This window comes from Lampetra fluviatilis, chromosome 7 (assembly GCF_964198595.1).
Source record: "Lampetra fluviatilis chromosome 7, kcLamFluv1.1, whole genome shotgun sequence".
NCBI classification, from domain to species: domain Eukaryota; kingdom Metazoa; phylum Chordata; class Hyperoartia; order Petromyzontiformes; family Petromyzontidae; genus Lampetra; species Lampetra fluviatilis.
This window is the reverse complement of record NC_136281.1, coordinates 13,375,928-13,402,632: the sequence shown is the minus strand read 5'-3', so window position 1 is coordinate 13,402,632 and position 26,705 is coordinate 13,375,928. Positions and strand designations below refer to the sequence as shown.

Sequence of the window (26,705 nt, the reverse complement as noted above, 5' to 3'; positions counted from 1 at the left end):
TAGTACGTACGCAAAAATCTGTCAAAAAATGACCCCTCCCTCACCTGCGTACGTACGCTTTAATTAACTCATTAGAGAAAACAGCAATATAAGCATTCAAAAGCTATTTTTATTATCAACATTTTAAATCAGTAATAAAGTAGCAACACAAAATCGAATCATCAAAAGGTAGAAGAAGGCTGTTGTTGAGAGATCATGGTCAACCACAATATTGTCTCACTTTCAATGTTATACAAACATTTACAAAGGCGCAAAGCTGTTGGTTTAAGGTCAATACACAACCAATAGCAAACCTACGTTGAACATCCAGAATACTCACTTTAAACCGATGTACAGTTTGGAGAAGAACCAGTCATATTTTCGTTCCACCAAAGACCTTTCAACATGTCGGCCTCTTTATTCAACGTGAAAAAACAGAACATCGAAGGCATTGAAAAAAAAATCATCGGTGTTCCGATGTTATCAGAGATAATGTAAAAAAAACCATTGACGTTAGTGATGTAGGTGTATTGACGACTTGACACACTTCTCTTGAGATGGCACTTTATTGAAGAGACGTTCACTTGACACCAGGCGGAGACTCCCACTGCAACAGCCCCGAATCTCTAGTGCATCTTCCTTTTATACCAACACGAGGCCACGCCCCCCTTCTAGATCATTCTCGCTCACTCTGGACGCTCGCTCCACCGGCAGACTCCACCGTCCTCTTCTGTCACCTGACCACGCTCCCTTCTCGATCATTCCCGTGGCCACCAGTTCCTTTGCACTCACAACTGATACCCCCGTCATTACCTCCCGTGAACACTAGTCTACTCACAAGGATGTGTTTTGCCCATCCCTACAGCCCACCTACGTTCAGCAGCGATCAGCCATTCAAGTAAAGAAGGTTAATCGATAGCAGTGCTTCTTGACCTGGGGTGCACGCACCCCCTGGTGTTGCGAGATGCCCTTTCTGGGGGTGCGAGACATGGACAGATTTTTTTCGAAGGTAAATCATCGAAAACACAAATTAAGCACGGGCGCGTAAATACAACTTACTTTGTTTCATCAAACCTATGTATTGACTAACATGAAACATGTTTTTGTTTACGATTGAAAACCAAACGGGTGCAAGGCTGCAGTCGAGGTTAAGAAGCAGTGATCTAGACTTAAGCGTGCAGAATGCGAATAGTGTATAAGCTTGTCCACCCCCGAAGAGGAAGTGTGGCCTGCATACGTACAGATGTTATCAATTGTTGTGTATTTGAATGAATACACCAACACTATAAAAAAATATGTTATCAACCTACGTTACCATTGTAAGAGTTTACACAACCACACCTTTTTGAGTGCCGACATGTCCCAAGCGCGTTCGCTGCTCGTTGCAGTGGTTCACGGTTCGACATCCAGCGGCCGCCCTGGTTATTACTGCCCGGTGTCTTAACCACAAAGATACACGCCGGCTGCTTCACAGTCGACTTTAAAAAGCCCCTGGCGTCATTCGCAATGAGTAGGCCATTGTGTGTCGGCGAATTGGTCCAAATTCGAAAAAAAACTACCCGCAAATTACTTCACTTGATTGATGCACAGCAGTCATTGCCTCCGAATGTGAAAACTCGGCAGGACCGTCCTGAAAAAGTCATCAGGCTCAGGTTTTCCTGGGTAAACACGTGTAATCATAATCATCATAACCTTTCTCAAGCCACTGCCAGTGACAAAAACACCAGAAATGCGACCGATCTCGTCAGATCTCAAAATATGATTGTGGTCGAGACTGAATCGTTGTTTTCATGGGCGACCATCATGCACTCGTCGGTGAGCAGCAGCCATGCAGTGGGGCAGTTGAGCAAAATCGATTGTTGGATTGTACTTCTATGCTCGCGTGTCTGTGCTCCCCACGTTCACCAAGTATCCAGCATGGTGGACAGTTGCTGAGCGCAGGCCCAAAGGTCCAAAGCGTTAAGCGGCCAGCAGTAAACAGCACTCTCAAAGTTGTAATTGCTAAGAGTTATAAATACGTGTGTTGAATTGAACAAGGTTAGACGTGCGAGGGAGGAAGCAAATGGAGAAGTGTTGTTACCTGCAGTTTGGTGAATGAGTGAGTGGTGAGTAAGTCGGTGAGTGGCTGAGTGAGCGGGTGAGTGACTGGGTGAGTGGTGAGTGAGTGGGTGAGTGACTGGGTGAAGATTGTTGTGACATCTGCAGTGTGGTGGTTGAACACAGTGCGGATGAGATGAAACAGTCGGTGTCTGGTAAACGAAGTCCTCAACATGGGTAGAGAAGTAAACGGGTGACATATGATAATTGTTTTTTAACCCTTTTATCTGGCAACAAAACTGACACCTTTTTTTTACAAGGAGTCATGTTTGCATTGACCACAATACCTGCAGTCGGAATGCAAACAAAAAACATAACTCTGATAATGTATGCACTGTCTTTGAAATTAATTGGTCCACACCCGAGACAGCTTTCCTTAGAGCCTAGTCTCACATGGTGTTGGACCAAGGTGTCAGTTTTGTTGCCAGATAAAAGGGTAAAAAAACAATTATCATATTTTGCTACTGGCAAATGAGGTTCCAATGGTGTAAACAGGTGACGTTAACTCGACCAGTTACCATCGTAGAAGCACAATAACAGTGATACGGAGGCAAGTGATCGATAGTGAGTAACTGGAGTGCTGGATCATCAATCACCCCGACTGCTTTGCGTAGAATTGTAAAACGTGCGGTAAGCTACCCACTATCTCACGTTTTGCGTGGGAGGCAGAGGAGTCCAGGGTTAACTCGCCACTGTTCGCGGTCATGGCCGGGAATTGAGAGCCCGGGTTTCTGGGTTCATAACAGCACAGCGGTCTAATCGCAGCACCACCACCACCAACCCTACCTCGACTCGGCTCTAGCAATGTATTTAAAACAAATGTTTATACGTTTATTGCGATCAAATTTCACTGCGGCGCTTCCGGTGGCCCCGCTGCCAACTGGATTGAGCGAATTGCAATTGGCCTTAGAGGTGGGTACCCAGAACTTTCAATTTGCTGTTTTACACAGACTTTCTGATTGAGAGTTGTGTTTCATTCGCCCGCGATTGCGTTGAAACCTGTTCGGTGGGGTTCACGCCTCAGGGCTCCCACGGACGCCTACGCGTATGTCATTGTTTTAAACAAGAATTAATGAATGGCCTGAACCCAGATCAGCCTCGTTGTCCCAATGCTATTTTCGGGAGAGTACAACTGCGTGTTGTGTTTGTAAAATTCCACGTCGACTTTTTTTTTGTTGCATTTGTCGGATGATGTTGGTGACGATGACGGGGAGTCACGTGGCTGGTGGAGTTGAAAGCTTGCTGGTCTCAAGGAGCATATCAACCATGACAAGAACTCCGGTCACCCTTGCAGCGCCTTTTGGCTGCTGGCCATCGAGCAAAGGCGGTTACTGCATCGCGCGTTTTCAGAGGCGCTTCTGTGGCCGTCTGGAACGCTCTTCCTTCCAATATTAGGTATCCACTGGAGCTATGTACTGTTACATCTCGATGGAAAAATATTCTATTTGGAACTGCTTTTTTTCTTTAGTTTGTTGTCCATTACGCACCTCCGATTAGCACGGTTGGATACGTATGACACGAAAGAAGTTCAATATACAGTGCATACATGCATACGACTCAAACTTGTCCGGGTACACGTGTGCACATGATAAATAGCGCCTGCGGGGGAGGCCTTGTTTCAGAGGTGCATTGGGTAACAGCTCACTTGCAGCCAGTGCCGGACTAAGCTAGTGCGGGGCCCGTAGCAGATGTTATAAAGGGGCCCTAAATAAAATCAAACATATTAAAACACATTTTTAACTCGCATGGTAAAGTAATTGTATTTTTTTTACTTTCAATACAGCCAGATCATACGACACATCGCTAACCTTAAACACCCAGTCGTTCATAAACGTTGAAGGCAGTATAGTACTATAGTAATAGAGCAACTGCAGAATCACTGAACCGGAATTGACAGCTTGAAAGCATTTAGTGCGGGGCCCTTGAAAGTGCAGGGCCCATAGCATATGTAGTAGCTACTTTTGCTACTGGGATAATCCGGCATTGCTTGTAACCACGTCCGAGGGGCTTCGTGGCGAATAAGCACATGCGACCAGTTTGTGTCAGGCAGTAGTGAACGGATACCGTATTCTCCAGATTATAAGACGCCCGGGAAATGAAATAGCCCTCTAACATGGTGCTCGGTTGCAATAAATGTATTCAAAAGTGGCCAAACACACGCACGCTTCTTGGGTCAAAGAAGCGCCAACGAACCTTTTGCGCAAATATCCAGGGGGCAAAGTGCATATTTTAATCCGTACTCTCCGATGTCAGCTTTGAACCCGGTTTAATCACGGGGGACCCCCCTTGTTCTGCTTGATTATGGCGATGAATTGATCGTAAACGTTGATTTATTCAAGTCGAGGTTGGTAGGTGAGCCAGTGGACGGCTTCAGTTGTAGCCTGACGTGTGTGGAATTCTACCGGTGAATTACTGAAGCGGGACAGTGGTGTTACGATGCCATCATTGTTTGAGACCGGTGACCTCATTCGCACTGTGGGCCAGTCTGAATATTCCTTTGGTAGCAAGAGGTGGCTCGCAACTGCAGTGCGACGCTCGGATGCGCGTCAGTGCGGACTGTTATTTGCTTGGTTAAAAAATAAACTGGCAGGTGAAACCCGGATTCGGAGCCAGGAGCGCGTTGACTCAGTGTCTCTGAGACAGTCGTAGCTCCGTGGATAACTCGGCCACTTCCTAAACTGCGTTTCGTGTGTAAATCAAAAATTGTTGAACGGCAGGACCTTCGTAAACCTATCGCTGCCGCACCCGTGTCCAACAGTTGTCGTGTGTTCGCCGAAATGGGATGGATGGATGATGAATGATGTGCAATCCCCACTCTCTCTTCGCCTTTTCCAAACGTGCTGTTGGACCCTCATATTCAATATCCATTGTTTTGGGACTCGCAGATCGCATTGAAGAGTCTTAAGCCACCGATCAGCTTTATTGGTCAGCATGTTATCAATACGTTGTGTACGTGTAGTGTAAGAGCGCCGTCTATTGTCCAGCAACGGCAACTGCGGTGGACGAGCAGTACACACGCCGGTGAGCACTGACGTGGGTGTGTCGGCAGGGCGGAGGAACTGGGGCAAGGGTCATGGAAGACCCCATCTGGAAGCCCCTGGAACCCGCTAGTGGGTTCGAGAAGGGAGGTGCGACCAGGATGGAGCCAGGCCGCACCGGGTAGCATAAAAGCAGCTGAGAGCGGGAGCTCAGGGCTGCCGGTTCTGGGAGTGGACTCGTCTCGTCGTTGCTGTCGCCGCTTTCGTCGCTGCCGTCTTCGCTAGAGATTGCGCGGCCGGATAGTTGTTGGCTGTCTCGGTCGGCGCCGTCAGTGTTACACGGTCAGGGTTGTGTTAAGGCTAGGCTAGACGACTAGGGAGAGCACGAGGGCGAACCTGTGAACCTGATGGTGTTAATAAAGAAGGTGCTCCTGAAAAACCTTGTCTCCTGCTCCGCTGACACTACATACGCATGGATACTGTAATATCTATGGGACCTTTTTGCCTGCATGAAAATGATGAACATTTTTAAATAGCCTTTATCCTTTCTGGCAAGAAAACAGGTGTTAAGATGTTAAAACACCAAACAGAAACCTTTTGCAAGGAATCACGTCTGCATTAGCCACACAAACTTGTGGTGAATGTGCAAAGAAAAACATAGACTGGTAATATAAGCATTGTCTTTCAAACTGATTGGTCTACACCAGAGACAACCTTCTTTAGGGCCTCGTCTCAACTAGTGTTAGACCAGAGAACGCCAAAAGGCGAACAGCACAAAGACAATGCACTATGATGGCATTTCTAGCTCGGGGTGAGCAGCTGCACATGTTTTATTACCAGAAAGGGTAAAACCTATTATTATACTTTGATACTGGCAAGAAAGGTCCCGTATTGTAACTGCTCACCCAAGCTATCAATGCCCTGATCTAACCGAAACACCCCCCCCCACACCCCTTAATTATGACACACGGTCAAGTAAAACCCTAATTGCTCACAGAGGGTAGTCAGGCCCTTCATCCAGCAGTATAGTGACAAACGAGCTGTACGTACAGGCTATGATAATGGCGCAGAGAATCCCGGGGGGCATGTTTCGCTCTCTCCCCTCTCTGCAATTTGCATTCCAGGTGGACAGCCCAAGGGGCCGTCCCCATGTAATGTTTCTCACCTCAAGCATCAGGTGACCTCCCCCCACCCCCACCACTGGCCTTTTGTATAAGCACCCCCCCATTCCACCTACCTCCCCATACGTATCTATGTTGCTAGGTGCCGCACAGCAAGGGAATTCGTGCAGTCTGTCTGTACGGTATAGAGACTAAAAAGATTCATGAATTTCATTATCAGTGGCAGCGTATTGTACTCCAGCCTAGATACACAATGCACTCAGAATATGTATTTTATACTGGAGGAATCCGATGATCTATAAAGGTATTTTCACAGATGTCCACAGAAATAACGTAATGCCCTTCATAATCGAAACACTGAAACTGACATCAAACCCCCTTGGCACCCAGGCGAACATTCTGCCACCAAATATCTGCAGATACATGCACAATGCAAAGGGGGGTTGCACGTTTTCTTGCCAAGAACAACCACCAACCCATCAACCAAGACCTCAACAATGTACCTCACCACCGACTCAAGTCCCCGATCCCCCTGTTGAGTTTGTGCTACCACCATCCTAAAATCCCACCCAGATCCCGAAAGAATGTTGGCAAATAGAGCGGAACAACGTGGACGTCCAGAACTGACACCTTATTCGACATTCCTCGGATGCACTGGAGTAACCGTTAACCATATCAGAACATCGACAGGCCTGATGCGTGCATCTCCTCCATCAATGGAAGATTAAAGACAAGCCACAGTGCGACTGTGGCCATGCAATGGATTGTATAGTAAACCACTGTCGTCACCGCTCCCTCTCTCCTGGAGTACCCAGAGGAAATTGACTCCTACTAGGGGCTAGTTCTCAAAACTACTCACAGATGGAGTAAATTGCTAAACTGCCGTCTCCTGGCCTTACGGTCTAGGGTTAACTATTTACGAAAACTGTACTATTTTTTATTTTAGCAGGTGAGGCCCACTGAGCTATACGCATATAGCTCTTTTTCAGAAGCGAGCTGGCCACAAATGATAGTTCAACGACGTGGCTTATGATGTGCAAATGTGGAGGGAAAAACTGGAGGGCCCGGAGAAAAATCCACACGACTACGGGGATAGGGAAATGCAAACTTAAAATATACAGCAGGCGTCAGGATTGGGATCGAACCCACGACCTCCTGTATACCAGGCGAGGTAGTTAACACCTATGGCTAGAGTGCTTCAATATTCCTAACTAGTTTGGTGCCCTCAAAATGATGTCACTTCGTACTTGTCCCCACGTCTCTCGGGTTCTACACGTGCGTCTCTCCGTGTCTCTGTCGCTCTGGATTTATGTCTCTGAAAGTGGGGATTTGTATTTGCGTCCTAATCATCACATTTGGTTACAGCTACTCCACACAGTTACAAAAAAACGAAGCCACACGCAAATCGTGCGGCGATAGAGCCACGGCCAGTATGAAGCCCTGCCCTGTGCCTTTCCCTCTCACGATATTTGTTTACAAAATAATAATCATCCTCAACATCATCACATAAGACATCAGGACAATAGCTGGGAGGCTGCCCAGGACATGGAAGTGCTACGTGTGACTCCTGCAGGTACTTTAGTTTACTCCCACTCAGAGCAAAATCAATTAATTCATTACATTAACCAAACAGCCCCCCCCCCCCACCAGTATAGCAGGAGGATCCTCCTCTTGAAAAAGAGTATTGCAACTCAATGGCGATGCTCTTTGAGTTTTATTTAAAAAAAAATAAAATAAAAATTTAGACCACATCAGCACTGTACTCTATTACCGAAGCCACTACAAGGAAGTTGGGAACAGTAAAAAAAACTATCAACATTTAAAACTATGAAGAGAAATGATGATAAGGAGTATATCTCCGTCAGCCTACGGATATTTTTGTCGCAGTAAACTGTCAGTGCATTATCGCGTCATGTAACCACCATGATGCCGTCAATTTATCCAGAAAACTTTTTAGCGAAGAACCTATATTATTGTGAACTTTAATTATTAAAGACATGAATGTGTCGTCAGATAATATAACTTCAGGGAACAAGATGAGCAACCATAGGTACGATCTTACAATTTTTTTGCAAAACGTAGCACGATACGATCCTGCCCCCTTATATCGTCGGATATCGTACTGCGAATATATCGATATAACGCGTAATACGATATATATCGCAACATCGCCACGTCGCTGCAACCACGTGGAGGGCAAATCCTCTGGTGACGCCCGTACAGTGAGTGAGGCAGGGCTTAAGCTCTGAGGATGGAAGATCCGGATGGTTGTGATTTAGTGGTGGCGGTGGTTGTTGTTTGTGGTGTGGTGGATTTTTGTTGGTGGGGGAGCGCGCTACGCTGCGCTGTCGCTACACGATTCCGGCTCACGGCCAACGCCGGTGACGATCACGTGAACCTCAAATGAGTAAACCTGCTGCGTTGCGTAAAAGTCGTTACGGGTGGGTCTTTGGAATTTCGTGGTGTGGCTTTTGCTGGTGCAGTCACATCCATCCTTCCAATGCATTGCAAGACACCCAATGTCGCCCCCAGCCTCGTTCTCCCTCATCCTCTGTGGGGGGGTTTTTTCCTCTCGAGCAAGTTAATCGAAGCGCTGCGAATTTAATATAAATTATGCACGTGGGAGTAATCGAGGAGGGGGGGGAATAGAAACCGACCAATTTACGCAGGGAAACGCATGGCAAAAAAATGCACGCGAGGCAGTAGAAACAAATCGTGTCGAATGTTTGATAAAATTTAAAACTGAATGGTGACGAGACGAATCATGGAATGGCTGGGGGTAGGGGTGCATAATGAGATTCCCAGTTCCACTCCATCTCACGAGCCCCCCCCCCCGGCCCTCTATCTCTCCGCCTTGGCTATAGAGCCCCCCCTTAATTCTTCCCGCACTCGTTCACCCACGCCGTATTTGTATCTCTCTCTCTTTTAGTCGCTCTCCCCCTCCATCTCTCTCTGCCTCGTCCGACTCGACCGTCTCCATCATCTCTTGCTGCTTCTCGCTACTCACCATCTCTCCCTTAGGGGCCGTCCATAAATGACGTCACGTACCTAGGGGGGGGGTCAGACATTTGTGACGATGTGTGACGAGGGGGGGGGTTGAGAAAGGTGACGTCACATCAAAATGCGCAATTTTAAATAAATATAGACAACACGTTCTACTTGATTAAATAGTCTTTTTAATAAATGTTTTCTCCTACAACATCAGAGTGCAGCGCCAAATTAAATACGCACTACAATGACAATAGTTTAAAGCGATTTGAAGCATGTTTTATTTTCAAAATGGAAATATGGTTTGTAGGGGGGGCAGAGCTTTGTGACGTCATTTTTGAGGGGGGGTCTGACTTTTTGTGACGCCGTGTGACGAGGGGGGGTCAAAAATCGTCCAAAATCGCGTGACGTCATTTATGGACGGCCCCTTATTCGATCTCTCCCATTGCGCTTTCTCTCTCTGCCTCTCACACTCCTTCCCATCTCTCGCATTCTCGCTCGCTCTCACCATCCCACCCCTCCCACCCCTCTCCCCACCCCTCTCCCCCTCTCCCCACCCCTCCCACCCCCCTTCCCTTCTCCCCACCCCTCCCACCCCTCTCCCCACCCCTCTCCCCCTCTCCCCACCCCTCCCACCCCCCTTCCCTTCTCCCCACCCCTCCCACCCCTCTCCCCACCCCTCCCACCCCTCTCCCCATCCCTCCACCCGTCTCCCCATACCCCCCCCCCTCTCCCCATCCCTTCCACCCCTCTCCCCATCCCTCCAACCCCTCTCCCCCTCTCCCCACCCCTCCCACCCCCCTTCCCTTCTCCCCACCCCTCCCACCCCTCTCCCCATCCCTCCAACCCCTCTCCCCCCCCCTCTCCCCCTCTCCCCACCCCTCCCACCCCCCTTCCCTTCTCCCCACCCCTCCCACCCCTCTCCCCACCCCTCTCCCCTTCTCCCCACCCCTCCCACCCCTCTCCCCATCCCTCCAACCCCTCTCCCCCCCCTCTCCCCATCCCTCCCACCCCTCTCCCCCCCCTCTCCCCATCCCTCCCACCCCTCTCCCCACCCCTCCCCACCCCTCCCCACCCCTCTCCCCATCCCTCCCACCCCTCTCCCCACCCCTCTCCCCACCCCTCTCCCCACCCCTCTCCCCATCCCTCCCCCCGTCTCCCCACCCCCGTCTCCCCACCCCCCTCTCCCCACCCTCCCCCCCTCTCCCCACCCTACCCCCCCCCCTCTCCCCACCCCTCTCCCCGCCCCTCCCACTGTGGGAGGAGCCTGCAGCCCGCATGAGTCACTCGCCCGGAGCGGAGCAGGGTGAGATTTGGGTGTGGTGGTAACTCACGCAGCAGACGCACACACACACACAAGGACACATATCGTACACATACCGACCTACACACACGGACAGAGATATACGTACAGGTAGATACACACACTGATACATACACACGCGCAGATACACATGTTCAAAGATACACACAGACGTGTACGCGCTAAGATATATACACGTACTGTATATACTGTACAATACTTACACAAACACATGCATAGAGATTTACACGCATAGAAACATACACACGGATTTACATGCACAGGGATATACATACATATCGAGTCCACCCCAAGACTCTCACGCACAGTCACGCCTGTCACCCACCCACCCCTCCTCCACCACCACCACACCCACCCACCCACCCCTTCAACACGACGTCCCTTCTCTGCCCAGTGTTTTTTTAACTCTACAACACTCACACACGCTCACGTCTACCACGCATTGCACACACATCAACCCTCTTTCACGGCAACATTAGGTCCAGGCTAGGACGTTAACCCACCCCACCTTAACCTCACTGCCTGCCTGCCTGCCTTTGGTCCACAGCGCTGCGTTGTTGTAGGTGGTGGTGGTGAGGCTCGCTGGGTGGGTGGAGGCTATCGTCGAGATCACTGCCTGCCCGTCGCCACAGCTGCTGCTGCGGCTACTGCCACTCATCCTCCTCCTCCCACAAGCTAAACAGGAGCGGGCAAGCGAAGGGCCACCACCATCACGATGCCGCAACTCGGCATCACGGCGCGTCTCCAACGCGAGCTGCTGAAGGCTGACGGCGTGGGGGCCACCTGCGACAGGGCGAGCCAGCACATGGGCCAGGACTTCGAGCGAATTCGCCAGCGATGCCTCGAGAGTGGAGCCCTCTTTGAAGACGACCGCTTCCCCGCCGCTGCGTCCACGCTGGGCTTCAAGGAGCTGGGGCCAGGCTCGTCCAAGACCAGAGGGCTGCAGTGGTGCAGACCGCCGGTGAGATTATGGGCCCTCTGTGTGAGAATGTTGGCATTGTTGTGGCCGGCGTAATGGTTTGTTGTTGTTGTTTGTTGTTGGCAAATGCAGCAAGCGTGGTCGGTGGCAGCGTTGGCGGTAAATGATGCGGCAAGTAGCGGATGTTATCAATAGTTTCAGGGTCATTTTTATCAGCACCGTCATCGCCGAAATCGGTGATATTGAAGCAGCAACGGCATCATTATAGGCGTCTTCATCGCTAACATGGCCACGGAAATCATCGGCATCATCATCATCAGCAGGAGCAGCGTTGTTATTGATAATAATGTTGCAGCAATAATCATCATCAGCAGCATCATCATGATCATCAGCGGTAGGCAGCATCACAACCTCGCTGGCACGACCGTCGTCATAAGCAACAGAATGTGCATCGTCATCTGCAGGAAAGTAATCACCCCCCCCTCCCCCATCAGCATTGTCAAAATGACTATAATAATAATAAAAGGCACTAGTTTACAATAGTTTAAAGTGTTTAAATATGATCATAGGGGTTTCCACTTTTTTCTGGCAACAAAACAGTTGTGTTAAGATGTTAAAACCCCAAACTGAAACCTTTTACATGTCTGCATTAACCTTGTGCTCAGAATGCAAACAAAAAACATTCTGATAATATATTAGCATTGTCTTTGAAACTGATTGGTCCACACCAGAGACAGCTTTCTTTGTTTCAGCATCTTAACACCTGATTTTTGCAAGAAACAAAGGGGAAAAAACCTATTATCATGTTTTGGTACTGGCAAAAGAGGTCCCATGATGTTTACATATGCATTGATTTATCTGGCAGCTCAATCTTCTATATTTATTACTGTATTTACCCAATAATGTCAGTGTGTAACGCGTGTGACGTCACTCCACGTCGGCCAGGCCCCCTCATTAATAATCATGAGCAGGTTAGCTCACTCCATATCGAACAGGCCCCCTCATTAATAATCATGAAGAGGTGACGTCTTCCAAATGGACACCCCCCCTCATGAATATTAATTAGTGGGTGACGTCACTCCACATGGGGGGGGCGAGGCGCCTCCTCCCCCCTCCTCGGCGTCAACTTACAACCCTCACTACAAAGGCAGAGAGCCCTCACGTCACGTGATCTCCGTAACGCTGTTGAGACATCGAAGTAAAAAAGACGTCGTGATGAACAAGGGACCTTAAAATGAAATAAGTCTGTGTCAACGCGGCCTGACAAATTGCACACGCATTGATGCAATGAATATATCACGTCGCGGTCTGCTTTTTGCTTGCAAGTTTCAGATTTATTGCAATACACCCGTCCTTGGACGGGCAAAATGCTAGTAACCTCAATACCTGGAGTGGTGACATCACCTGATGACCATGGAACATCGCATGTGTTAGGGAATTGTGTTATGAAGAAGGGCCATTTGCCGAAACGTCGCCTTTTGTATTGTGTATACAGCATATGTGTTTTTTTTAAAGCCACGGTGTTATTGACGACAGTGATTCGTTTTTTGTGTGCTTTAATTAATAATCAGTGGCAACGCTGCAGCATCACTAGATAGTGTTTGTTCATGAGTTGGAATTGTTTGGCTGACAACCACAATGCACAGGCGATATATTACTGTATTGTTGAAATAAAATGTGCTTATGAGCGACTGTCAGGTTTTTTTTTAAGATTTAAAATCCAGCAAATATAAATATGGGTGGAACGGTGGGACAGCGGTGAGCGCAGTGCGTGAGTAACCCATACCGTGTCAACCCATACGGTTTTACCCAGTATTATTGTACAGGGAAATTGAGTTTTCAAATCCATACGGCGTGTTTCTCTCGTGATGGGACTTTGTAGGATGAACATTGAGAATTATAAGGGCACGGGGTCACCAATAAAGTCTGATTTTGTCTATAATAAGGTAGGCACTGATAAGGTGTTGACAGGTATGAGAATCCGACCACCAGAGTTCGATGAAGTATGGTCAAACAGCTTCCATGAGCGGACAGGGCAGGGGGTCATCTTTTCTCCAGCAGTGGATTGACAAAGAGTTGTGCATTATTAAAGCGGACAAAATATAAATATACAATGAGCGTGCCCACCGTTTCGTACAGCGTCTCCAGATGCGGTTGTATTGAGATGTGATAAAACAGCAGTAACATCCGTTTGGCTTTAAATCGCAGCTGATGGTCTGTACACACACATACACACACGATTTCTTTTCATCGGTAAATCCACCCCACGCCTATTTCCTTTCGTGGTGTCGTCCAATCGGCGGTCTGGTCCAAGTGTCCCAAATGCCACATTGGTTGGAGGCGATACCATCATGCGTGTGGTGGAGAGGGGGGGGGGTTACATTTAGTGAAGGGGATGGTAAACCATTACACGGATGTTATTTTTATATATATTTTTTCCGTCTCGTATTAGCTCTCCGAAGTTATAGCGACCCGGCGGCTTAAAGTGACGTTCAAATAAAACGTCTAACTGCATTACAAGTGTATGAAAGATATACTTCCAATGTGGGAATAATTTGATTTGTGTCGCTCTCGGGCCGAGCAGTGTCAGCGACTTTTGAAGTCGCTGAAAAAGCTTCTTTATCACCACTCGGGATGCACTTTGTTGTGATATTAACTTAAGGCAGAAAGTAGGGTTTGGTAGCCAATACAGGGATCCACGTTTGTTTTTTAGGGTGAGGCCATGCGGTTCGTTTACGCCAACATTCCCCTAAAACTCATACCGTGTCAACCCATATGGCTTACCCCGTATTCTTGTACAGGGGATTTGAGTTATCAGGTCCATACGGCGTACAGCCGTTTCAATAGGGCAAACATTAGTTTTGTCTATTTGTGTTGTGTTTCTCCCTTGTGATGGGACTTTGCAGGATGAATGTTGAAATGTATCAGGTCTGAATTGATCTGGAATAAGGTAGGGCACTGATAAGGGGGTTGACAGGTTTGCATGTGTGTGGGTGAGTGTACTAGTGGTGATTGTATATTTGTGTTGCATTTCTCCATTGTGATGGGACTTTGTAAGATGAACATTGAGGTTTATAAGGGGCACGGGGTGACCAATGAGGTCTGAATTGAGCTGGAATAAGGTAGGGCACTGATTAAGGGTTGACAGGTATGTTAACCCTTCAAACACCCGACGAGGCTGGAAAAAGATTATTTATTCAGATTCATGTATTGGATCCGTTTCTGGCCAACAAACGGAGTGTGCAGGGACACTTTCGGCCAATATTGGTTCAATGGTTCCAACCAAATGGTTCCAACCACATTGGCAACGTTGCACGCTTTACTGGGTTAAGTTTTTTTTTTCAGATTAGTTGTAGCCTTAGCATCTTTGACATGAACGCTGGTACCAGTTCGAAAAAGATGACATGGGTTTTAAGAGCTGCTGTAAATGGGTACAAGGGTTTCTTTCGTTCACACGAGGAAATGCCCCGTGCAGTGAGTTCCTTATCACGATGTGGTTCTGCCTTGCAACATTGACTCGGATAACACCTACAAATATAAGTATACAGTATATTTCGCAATGCTATCGTAAATATAGATACACTACCACCACATCAAGGTTAGCTTAATCAATAACGTGTGGTGGGATTGCCCCTGTAATGTGTAAATACTTTGGTTGTGGTTTACTTGTTTGCATGAAAAAGTTCAACATTTTTTTTAATAGCGGGGTTTTTACTACAATAAAACACCACTTTGATGGTTTGATAATGCATGTGTAAGGGTTGTATTTATGGAAACTCTTTTCCAGTCATAAGATAAAAAAAGGCTTTATCCATTCTGACATACTTGCTCCAACAGTCTGTTGAGACTATAAGGGGGATCTTTGTCTTTGTACGCAGTGGAGTAGTGGTTCGCGTGTTGTGCTATGAACCCAGTTCGATCCCCGCTCACGGCCAACACCAGTGCATATTTTCTCAATCGGTCCTCGGGCTCCCCTAGGTCGACTCAGCCTCAAATTAGTACCTGGTGCAGTGTGTAAAATCATCACCACTGGGGAGACAAAGGTGGTCGGGCGTGGTGCTGGCCACCCACCCCCCTCGTGTATCGTGCTGGCCTTCAGAGGTGCTACTCGCTAACAGCACTTAGCACAAGTTTGTTCAGGCTATACGGGGGGGGGGGGTCTTTGTGCTTGGTGGCTCTGCGATGTTCTTGCCTTAAGACTGACTGTGTTCTACCCGTGTTTTTTTTCCAGAATATTTAACTCCAGAATATTTCATCATTGTACATTTTAGAGAGTTTAATTGCACGCGACAAAATGTGCGCACACGTTTTACTACTACTAGCGGGCAATAAACTTCCTCATGGGGTTTACCTGTTCATGACTGTTGGTCAAATAGGACTTTCATTTACCTTTGGCGGGCCACGCAATTTCCACATTCATAGCAGGAAGTCCTTTCAGTGAGAGAAATGGCCGAGTACACTAAACCTCCAAACACAATGTTCCCAGTAGAATAAAAAAACGAGACATCCCTTTCGTACCAAATCAATGTTGCTGTGATGCTTGTGCTGACTAGATATCGTTTGCGGGGCTATCATTAAGTGGTAGGCCTCATGTGGCCATGGGCCATATATAGTGAAGACATGGATTATGCCCCACTAGACGGCCATAGGCACCCCCACCCCAGTCCAAATGTCAATTGCCCTGTTATTCACTTGAATATTTTTGTATTAACTGAACAACGTGTTGTTGGCTTGATATTTGTGAAAACTGAGTCATCTTGACAATTTGACATTACCCACGAACCGTTAAGACAAGCAACTGCAGGTCCACACAACTCCGCAAGTTGCTTAAATTTTCCCTCCAACCCTCCACCCATGTCAATTGCCATGAATCTGCCTGCATTTCCATTTAAACATAGTTTTATCGTTTTTGTCTCGTTATGCATTACCTGTACTATGTCGCTTGATCTGTCTTATTAGAAAGTAACGTACATTTAGGTTGTATATACAGTAACAAAATAAAAAAATTTGTATTCACATAAGCTGTACATAATACATTTTTACACTCCACTCTACTCGATATTAACCGATGAATCGCTGCACCCCTACCGTGTGTCCCGTGCGCAGGATATCTGCAGCAACCCGCAGTTTGTGGTTGGCGGTGCATTACGCACAGATATCTGCCAGGGAGCTCTGGGTAAGTCCACGCCTTCCCCCTATATTATCATCTTCAGCCATAATCTGTCCACTGGTGGATGAAGACATCCCCAAAGCCGTCGTAGACTCTTACAATCTTGCAGTGCCGCGATCCATCTAGCGCCTTTGCAGGATCGGATTTCATCGCTCCACCTTTGCGGTGGACATCCTCTGTGAGGGGTGGGGGGAAGGGGGCGGAGTGATTTTCTTTGGCTGCCACTGCCGTTGGTCTCAGCCACACACGAGCCATCATCCCGTCTGGCGATGTATTCGTGCCTAATTCCACTTCTTCTTCTTTACAGTAAACATGATGTCTCCGACTTGAGTGTGTTCCCTCGTTCATTAAAGAGAGACACATAATCTGGCCGACCTTTTACCGCCTGTCCCCTGCCGCCTCCCCCGCCACACAATATACTCTCCATAAAATCATTATCTTTTAGACACACACCTTGTCTGTCCATCGGGTCACATCATCAATAAATGTGGCCCTTGACCCGTATACAGCGAGTGCTCGTTTAGCGCAGGTATTAGATGCGTTCCTGAAAAGAGCCGCGGTAAGCGAAATCGCGTGAACTCAAAACAGTTTCCGCATAAATGTTTTTAATAAAGTTTGTCGAGATACGATGTACGCACACAGTAAAACGGCGGGGCAAATAACCGAGGGTACGCCGCCACATTACTGTGTCATTCCCCGTACTGTATCATCAACCGCTCAGAAACCGCGCTATAACGGGGCACGTTCTGCATTATAACGGTGTGCGTTGTGTGAAGATGTTTCCCCAATGGAAGAACCGCGTTACAGCAAAAACGCGTTGTGTGAATACGCGTTAAGCGAGGACTTGCCGTATCTTGTGTACAGCTCTCTCAACCTTGACTGTTGTTTCCTGCTCATCTCACTGATCTCATGGTTCCGTGTCTTGGTGAGCCACCCGTCGGCGGGCCAGTTGTATGTATGTTGAATTTCTTTCAGACCGTACGTGGCCAACCGTGCTAATTGGAGGTGCTTTCATCAGTGCAAGCGCTTTTGTGGGCCTCCAGTTAAGGAACCCCTGATGTTAGAGCTGTGTACACTTCTGTCGACTTTGGCTGAGAATTTGAAACTGAAGAGCGCAGTGGAGTTTGTTTATGGGGCCATTCCTTGCTGGTGTGACTCAGTGAAGTCAGAACTTCTTTGCACAAACACCGCTTCCGGCACCCCCCCCCCCGCCCAAGGTGGACAGATTATATGACACATGGTGTTTTATTTCAATGATTACGAAACTAAACCCACGTGCATGTAGAGTACAATTTAACACGCAGCAGGCTTTCGCGACCAATATCCATAATAGATGTTTTTTGGGTTAGATCGCGTAAATATAAAAATGTGTCGTTAAAACACGCCACCAGCATTCGAAATTGTTGAAGCCAATAAAAAAAAAATCTTTATTACGTGTGTCTCCCAGCCAGTTGTTGGAGCGGGTTGAACCTCAGACTCAAGAGAGGCTGAAACTGGTCCACGGTGTGTCTTGTCTAAACGTATGCTGCAGGAAAACATTGATGGGCTGACGGACTTTCGTTTAGTTTTTGCAAAGAGACGGAGCCTCCATCCGTGAATATTTTCGCCTTTAATGGTATTTCCCCAACCCAGCGCTGTGACGCATAATTTCTAACCACTGTACGCCACCTTCCTCTTCCTCCCAGGTCTCTCTCCTGCTCTACTCCCTTCCACCCCCACCTCCCACTTCCTGCTGCATGTGACTGCACTTGTGTGCAAGTGTATTTTTGTGTGCGTGTATTTGTGAAACTATGTGTGTGTGTAACTGCCCTCCTGTGTGACTGTATGTGAGAATGTGTATATGTCATGCTGGCCTCTATAGGTGTATACGAGGGGATAACAACCCAGAGCTCTGCACAGATGGATCCTGGAATCCCTTGCTTCACCGCCATCTCCTGGCCACTTGGCAGCGTGAATTCGGTGGTGTTCAACGGCTGATCCCCGAATCGCACGTGTAGTTTAGTTTGTATGAAGAGAGAGTCATATCTATGGGACATTTTTGGAAGTATCAAGACGATGCATTTTTTTGCGAATAGGCGTTATCCTTTATGGCAATGAAACAGGTGTTAAGATTAAATGGGTGTCTATTTGGTGTCCCAACATCTTAACACCTGTTTTATTTCCAGAAAGGGTAAAGCCTGTTATTATTGTTTTCAGAGAGTCATACCTTGGATACCTGACCCCAAACAAAACAATGGAAAGGAACAATGTCCAGGTGCATGGACACGCCCATATAATGGGGACTGGGTCTCTCAGTGTTGTGTTTTGTGTGTGAGCGAGTGGACTTTGTGTGTGTGTGTGGTTGTGTGCGCGTGTGGCTGTTTACAAACCACCCAACTCCCTCGTGCGCTGTGCCGGCCTTCATAGGTTCTTGCTCACAGCACTTGCCCTAACAGTCTGCTAAAAGCTTTCTGGGAGATTTGTTTCTTTGGTTACAACCCCAACAGGAACATTTCGTGCTGAAGTTTTCTATACCGTCGTTATCACTATGCTGAGAAACCACAGATTAAGTTGGAAGGCAGTCAGGTGGTGAGCTAGCTGGCAACAACAATAGTCCAAGTTCTGCAGTCCTCTATTTAGTAAGGTGTTTGCAGCAAGTTAATGAGTGTTTATACAGTCGATCATCGATTATCCGGTGACTTCAGGGGGAAGGTGGTGTAGAATTTTCAAAAACGCTGGATAATCACAATCATTATTTAAATTAGCTTATTTTTGCGCATGCTTGCATGTCATCATGTTTATAGGTGTTGGGTATATGTTTTTTTTGGTGTTTTTAATTCATCGGAAGTTGACACAAATAAAAATACAAATCGACGCGAATGAACATCTTCCTGTTAAAAGTGGCTGTATTTACGGGACCGTACTTACCACTCCAATCTCGAAAGACTCCGCGTGGGGTGATGTACGTAGCACGACTCAGGCTCTTGCTTCAACAAACACGCGTGTGACGATCGCCGTTACTGGGTTGCAGCTTCTGGAGCGGTTTTTCCGGTTTAGCCAGATCGGCTCAGGACCGCCGGATGCTGTTGGAATCAGCGCGGTGCCGGGATAATTCGATCATCGATTATAATCGATGTATCGATTATAAACGATGATCACCTGAACTTGTGTTCACCGATGTCAGCTCTGTTACTCGCGCGTGGCTCGGCGTGCTCGCGTTTGGTGAGAGTTGAGATATTTTTAATTGTACGGGAGGGGAGTAGTGTGCTGCTAGCAGGGGGGGTGGAGAGTGGTGGGTGGGGATAGGGCTGACTCGCCCTGGGGGTACGGAGCGTGACCGTCAACAACACTGTCTCTTAGTCGTGAACCGGTTACGGGACGCCTTTTGAACGCACGAGTGGGAGGAGGAATTAATCAGAAACTCGCCCTCTATTCTCTCTCTCTCTCACACACACACACGTGTGTTCATTTGTTTGTAATATGGATTTAATAAGGTGTTTGTTTGGGGGGGGGGCGAAGTGCTGTTAAAATGCTGTATGGGATTGTATTCGGACCCTTGAGATGTAATGTGTGTTCAATATTGGATGAGATAAGGGTTCTGTATCGGATGAGACGCGGGTCCTTTATATGAGAATTGGGTTATTTCTGGGATTGAGACAAGTGTTCTATATTGGATAGACTGGTTGTGTGTGGGTGAAGAACAAGGTTCTCTATCAGATGAAGACGATGTTTTCTGCATAAATCGAGACGAGTCCGTATCAAGACGAGAGCAAGGGACTTCCATATCGGATGAGATGACGGTCACATGTTGGATTTGGCACTGTTGTCAAGATGTTTTGCTGATAATCGAAACCAATTTTAGACTTAACCTACATTCTCAACTGCTACGGATACACGAGGCCGCCAATTTTTATCGTCTTCTGCAAATGAATACGCGTGTATGTGCCCCATCACGGCAGATTAAACGTAACGATAATAAATAATGTGTCATTCCTTTATCAATCCACTGCTGGATGACGGCCTCTTCCCCCGACACCATGTCGGCCATGGGGGGTTGCTGGCCAACCTTCACTCCGCTTGCCAGTGCATGTTGGTGATGCTGGGGGGTGTATGGGAACTGGTCAGACACGGGTTCAGATTTCACTCACCGCTGGGGGGAGGCGGGATGGGGGGGGGGTCAGTGAGGCAGTGCATGCTGTAGGTGCAACGCTGCCGGGCGTACGCACTATTTTGTGGTGCAGCGGGGTTAACGAACTGTACTGGACACACAGCATTCCGAGTTCAAACTAAACTAAACTTTACATGTATATTTTTTATTTTACCAGGTAAGGCCCACTGAGCTATATCGCTCTTGTTCAGAAGCGACCTGTCCACTGGCTCTACAAAGTGGCTTATGATGTGGAAATTTCTAGCAACAAAATACCCTAAATGCATGTTTCTAAACGTGGAGGGTAAAACTGGAGGACCCGAAAAAAAATCCACGTAACCACGGGGAGAACATGAAAACTCCAAATATACAGGCATCAGGGTCGGGATCGAACCCACAACCTCCTCTACACCAGGCGATGCAGTTAACAACTCGCCACCGAGTTCCATTCCTGGCTATGCTTTCAGTAACAAGTGCTCATCTTGATCAGTCCTGGGTGTCCCCTATGTTGACTCGGCCATACATGAGTCCTTCAGTGTAAAAACATGAATGGGGAGAGAATGGTTGCCGTGCGTGGTGCTATCCCCCCCACCCACTTGTGTGCCATTTCAACGTTAATAGGAGCTCACTCAAAAAACATCACTTGCCCCGTCAGTGTGGCCATCCCCGAGGGATATATCTTTGTGTGTGTGCGCTTGTAATACGATCGTGAACTGTTCACACACGCTCGCAGATGGCAAACAAAAAAAAACCCCACTGAAAACAAAACGAATGTAATATTACGCCTGGCTGCCTGACAGGTTTCACCACTGCAGATGCAACACAATGCTCTAATCCCCAAGACCAGGCTGAAGCAGACCTTGCGGGACATGTACAGGACAGGGCAGGTCTGCGGTCATGGCAGACGGAAGGGGCAGGGCAGAGTGGAGGGCAGTTCTGATACTATTGTTGTGGTAGTATGCAACTGTAAATTCTGACCCCGGGGTCATTCAAAATTCCCCCCTCGCAGTAATGATTTTGGGAGTCAGCCTATTAGTCTCGTATGTTAATATAAGTTTCATGTTACATTTTTATTTTGGTTTAACCAGGTGAGACCCCCAGGAACCAGGGCAGCCTCATTTGGAAGAGTAATCCGGGCCACCAAATAAAAAAATCTAAATCAATAAATTGCAGCAATGAAATAGAAATCCGATCAAAAACAACTATCACATGTGGAATAGAAAACATTGCAAACGTAAATCAAAGTTAAGTGTTACATTTCCTGCAGATTGATCACAGCACAGGACAGACAAAGCCAATGTCAACAAGGCTTGTAATCAGAAGCTTTAGGCCAACACTCTTAATCATAACCCTAGCACGATATAATATTCTAGTACTCGATGGTAGAGTCATTGAAACAATATATATGTTTTACTCAGGGGTCAAAATTCTACATGGTACTCTGACCCTGGGGTTCATATTCTTTCGCGTCAAAATTCGATCTCACACAGGTCCGGGGTTATCGTGGCTGGGCTGGAGTCGTGCTAAGAGCTGATGTGTTCCGTGCTCAATCTAATGAACGGCTCGAATTACTCATCTTTCGCGCTATTTTTATCGCACGGTGGATGCCACGCCGCGGTGTTCACTCGGTGGCAGTCACTCCCTTTTTAGAAAATCTGCCCGCTATCAACCGAAGCCGACTCTGGACAGTGATGCCCTCCAAGACACCCTCTTAATTCATCATCATCTTCAACAATTTACAAAGTGTCCCAGATCTTTTCCCGAGTCTCATGTGTCTTTTCTTAAGGGCGCTTAGGTTTCCTCCCACGTATAAACAACCTTTATTAGTTGGCTGAAAATCTTACTATATGGAGGGCTAGAGAGCGTGGGCAACGGTTGGCACTGGCTCACCGCCTGACTGCCTTCCCGCTTGTCTGTGGTTCTTCAGCGATACGACTGTATATAAAACCAAACATTGAAAGTTATGATACAATATTCCAGTTACAGTCAACCGTAATGGAGAGTGCAGCCCAATGTGTAGTGTATCGTGTAGTGTCTAGTATTGTAGTGTATAGTGTAGTGTATAGTATTGTAGTGTATAAACCTTTAAAAAATAAAAGCATGAATACATGTCACACGTTCAATCTAAATCTGACTCTCGCGAATGCAATAATAGCAGGATATTTGGCGAAGTCCGTTGAAACGAAGTGAACTCGGTGAAATGAACGAAAGGGTGGGTGGTTTGGTGGTGCAGTGGTTCGTGCACCGCACACTATGAACCCAACGGCCTGGATGGCAGTTCCGGGCCTGGCTAATATCAGTGACGAGTGATATCTCATCTGATCGTGGGCTGCGCCCCCTCCCTGCGGTGACCGGCGTGGTGAAGTATGGTGAAACAACTCGCCCTGTGACCGATACAATGTGGGGAGGCCTTTTCACCCAGCAGTGAATTGAGGGATGAACTTTATTGTTATCGGAGTATATATATACTTTTAAAATTACGTTTGTGCACGCAGTCCTACTGTTCTTCACTAACGATGCACGCAGCCTGCTGCTTCCGCTGAAACTAAACTCTCGCAAATGGGAAAAGGAATTCTGCCCAGTATGCGATTGTAAATCCAAACCAGAATTCCTCCTGCAACACTGCACTGTATTCATACAATTCAGAAGAACACACACAGTCGTCTGGCACAGACCAGATAGTTCCACTAATACAGTCGTATAAGACTGTAATTTACTACCCTTTGTCAATACACTGTTGGTTTAGGCCGTACCTTGTCAGTTGTGCGGTTTTATGATCATGCTTCGCCAAGCTAATTGGTCCCACCTAATTCTTGCAAACTATACTCTTTGGTTCTTTCGGTAAAGTCACATATACTAGCTCCCGTTGTTTCTTTTTTTTCCGCCTGAGGACGACCGCTTGTGTTGCGATCGAAACGTTGTGATCTTTTATTATTTTTTCGATCTACGTGACTTTACCGACAGAACCAAAGAGTATGGATTCCTGCAGTCACGAAAGCTTCAAGTCAAAATTCTACTTGCAAACTCTTTGACTGGGGACTATTGTCGGTTTGTTACCGTATAGCCACTTCTTTGATAACCCACACACAGACAAGGCGCATTCCAATAGTGGTTACCCTATGAATATACTGCCTCCCGTTGTAGAAATGTGGAATTTCCACATTGTTCCCATGCTCGTTTGAGTCTCGGTGCGTCTACTTGTGCCTCCAACGTAATTTACCTCCGCCAACCACATCGCACACTGCCCCACACACAACAAAAACGCGAACTAAGATCCCCCGTATAGACTTACGAGACCTTTGGGGCAAGTGCTGTTTGCGAGCACCAATGAAGGCCGCCTCGGCACATGATGGGGTGGGTAGCCAGCACCACGCCCGGCCACCTTCCCCCCCCCCCCCCCCCCCGTGGAAATGTTTACACACTGCACCAGGTTTTTAAGGTTGAGTCGACCTAGGGGAGACCCAGGACCCGAACTTGTTCAGATATTCACCACCAATGTTGTGGCCGTGAATGTGCTACTGCCCGTCACAGTACACAACTGCATCAGTTTTATCCATATTAACACCCATGGGGGGGGGGGGGGGGTGCAGTGAAAGGATGGTGCGAAAACTCTCGTAAAGATGACCCAATAGGAACGAACCTTTAGTTTAAATTTGGGTTGATAGGGAGTTGCGCTCTGACAAACCGGGAAAATGAAGGAAAGTGTTCGGCCATAGCTATCCCGTATATTATAATGTAAACAAAAACTTTTCTCTTTTTCACCAATGGGTTTGAAGGATGGTGGCAAGTGTTGTCTTGTTAAACTATGCCTTTAAAACGGAAAACTACTTACCTGCAGTAATTCTATTTAAATACACTATCGAAAAAATAATTTACACCCCCTCTGTCAATCATCGTGTTTCTCAGTGTGGATTTGTTAACACACTTTGTAAACAGTACATAAAATAGAACGCGTTTTCAATGCGCTGTTCATATTGTAACAAGCGTTTATACCAATGTTACTCTACAGAGTAGTGGGTCGCCGCTCCTCTTATCGGATTTGATGCGAGTGGTATTTGGGGACTATGGCTTAACCGCAAAAAAACCTGTCTGCACAGATGCATACGGACAAGAGACTTATTATCAAACAGGAGGAATTAACGGTGCAACGCATCTCATCTGTTAAATATCTGCAGGTAATAGGATTGTCATCGATTGATCCTGTGGCTGCAGACATTGGTAGGTCACAAATAATAATGAAGACAAGAGAGCAGTTTCACTGTATTATGCATGCCGTTGTGATAAATAAAGGACTTAAATCGTGTAGGCAGTTTGAGCAGCTTTGGATAAGACTTATGATCCTGCCCATACCCGAGCGTGGAGTGGATTCGCTTGTTCAGCTCTTCTGCACATTCATCCTCGCTGCTGCACTTGGACGTAACGTGACAACAGAACGATCCGCGCCAGGTGGGTTGTGGCGTTTATGTGCGCATGACGGAGTCACCAAAAATAAATTAATTAATTGCTTTATTTTATCATGGGGTCCCGCCATAAGGTTCGAATGCAGAAGGGGAATCAATTACGTAGCCCTTGGGTGTGCCTCATTTTCTGAACCTGTTCAGAATGACTCGTGTTCTTATGCAATGTCGGGTTATTATTCTGTGGCATTGGTGAATGGGCCACGCGCTGCTAATGAGGCTCCAAAAACATTGAAATCAAACAGCGTTCATCGCCCGTTCGCACCATCACCGTCCTCTTCATAAATCGGCGATTCGAAATCATCGTCGTCATCACTTCCGTCTCAATCCACAGAATACGTTTTAATCTGGCAGCATGAATATTTACATGCATAATTACACAACCACAAAATAGTTGCTTGTTACATAATGGCTCAGGAGCTATAAATATACGGTAGGACCCCTCTTAACAACCACCCCTGTTCACGATTCATCGCCTAACGACGGGCCCCCATAGAGCCCAATGTGTCGTGTATTGTAGTGTATAGTGTAGTGTATTGTAGTGGAGTGCCTCCATAGAGCCCAATGTGTTCGGCTTACCGACCATTCCCCAGTTAACGACGGGCTGTTGTAGGTACAGTAAATATTAATTAATGCATTGATTAACCACGTTTTTTTTAATAGTATGTCTTACAAATGTTAGAATTTTAATGTATTGATATCCATTGTTTTGATATTATAAAGTACGTATTTTGGGTGAAAAAGGATAACTTTCTATGCTATAAATTACTGTCGTTAAGAGGGGTTCTACGTACTGCTTCCTGTGGTCGTTGCCTGGCGCTGGAATGGAGTTGGCGTGAGATTTGAACTGAATTGGGTTTTTTTTCGTGCCAACACTCGCTTTTGTTACACAACGATGCTACACAACGGCCGCATTGGCTTCCCTCCCTGTTGCTACATTGGTGCCGCACATTGTTTGGCCGTCCCCTCCCATAACACCGTGGCATTATCATCATCATCATCATCGTTGTCGTCGGTGATGATCAATTCTTTGTTGAATGAAATTCCTCCCCTTGCCGCCACCACCCTTTCGCGGCTCTGTGATGCAACAATCTATCGAGCAGCTGCAAGCGAGCCGATCTCATCCGTTCCATTCTGTGGTAGCTGTCCTCAGACCTGTTCCCCTTATTTGGCTGTGAACTCCTTCATTGGTCTCGATCAAGTCATCCCTTCTCGACACCGTGTCCTGTCCTCGTCACTTGTTGTATTCGTTGATAGGATGTCTCTGCGATTGTTCGCTGTTCCATGTTTTCCTTTGTCAGTCCCTTAGCGTAATTCCATGCAAGCATCTGTCCGTACAAATTTGTGGATTTCCTGATTTTGTTCCGTTTTTCATTGTCATTGCCCACGTTTCTGATCTCTGCTGTGACCCCCCCCCACTCCGAGCCACATCCAGTAAAAAAAAAATCTAACTCATAAGATGATACAATTTCTATTTATATGACGTCCAAATGCGACCACATTTCTTGACGCTGTACAGACGAGGTGGGCATATTTTGAACGTATC

At 47.1% G+C, this 26,705-nt stretch overlaps 1 protein-coding gene across 3 annotated transcripts in view; it reads left to right on the top strand.

Moving 5' to 3' along the window:
* The first annotated feature begins 10,382 nt into the window (after positions 1-10,382).
* Positions 10,383-26,705, top strand: part of LOC144933600 (calpain-1 catalytic subunit-like) — a 42,341-nt gene continuing 26,018 nt past the window's right edge. The window contains exons 1-3 of one of the 3 annotated variants that reach the window (XM_078858576.1): positions 10,383-10,469; positions 11,035-11,448; positions 16,513-16,582. In XM_078858576.1, the coding sequence (XP_078714702.1) occupies positions 11,203-11,448; positions 16,513-16,582 (316 nt within the window). In that variant the 5' untranslated portion in view covers positions 10,383-10,469; positions 11,035-11,202. Of the gene's footprint in view, positions 10,578-11,034; positions 11,449-16,512; positions 16,583-26,705 lie in introns of all 3 variants that reach the window. The other 2 variants (XM_078858577.1, XM_078858574.1) reach the window with 2 other exon arrangements.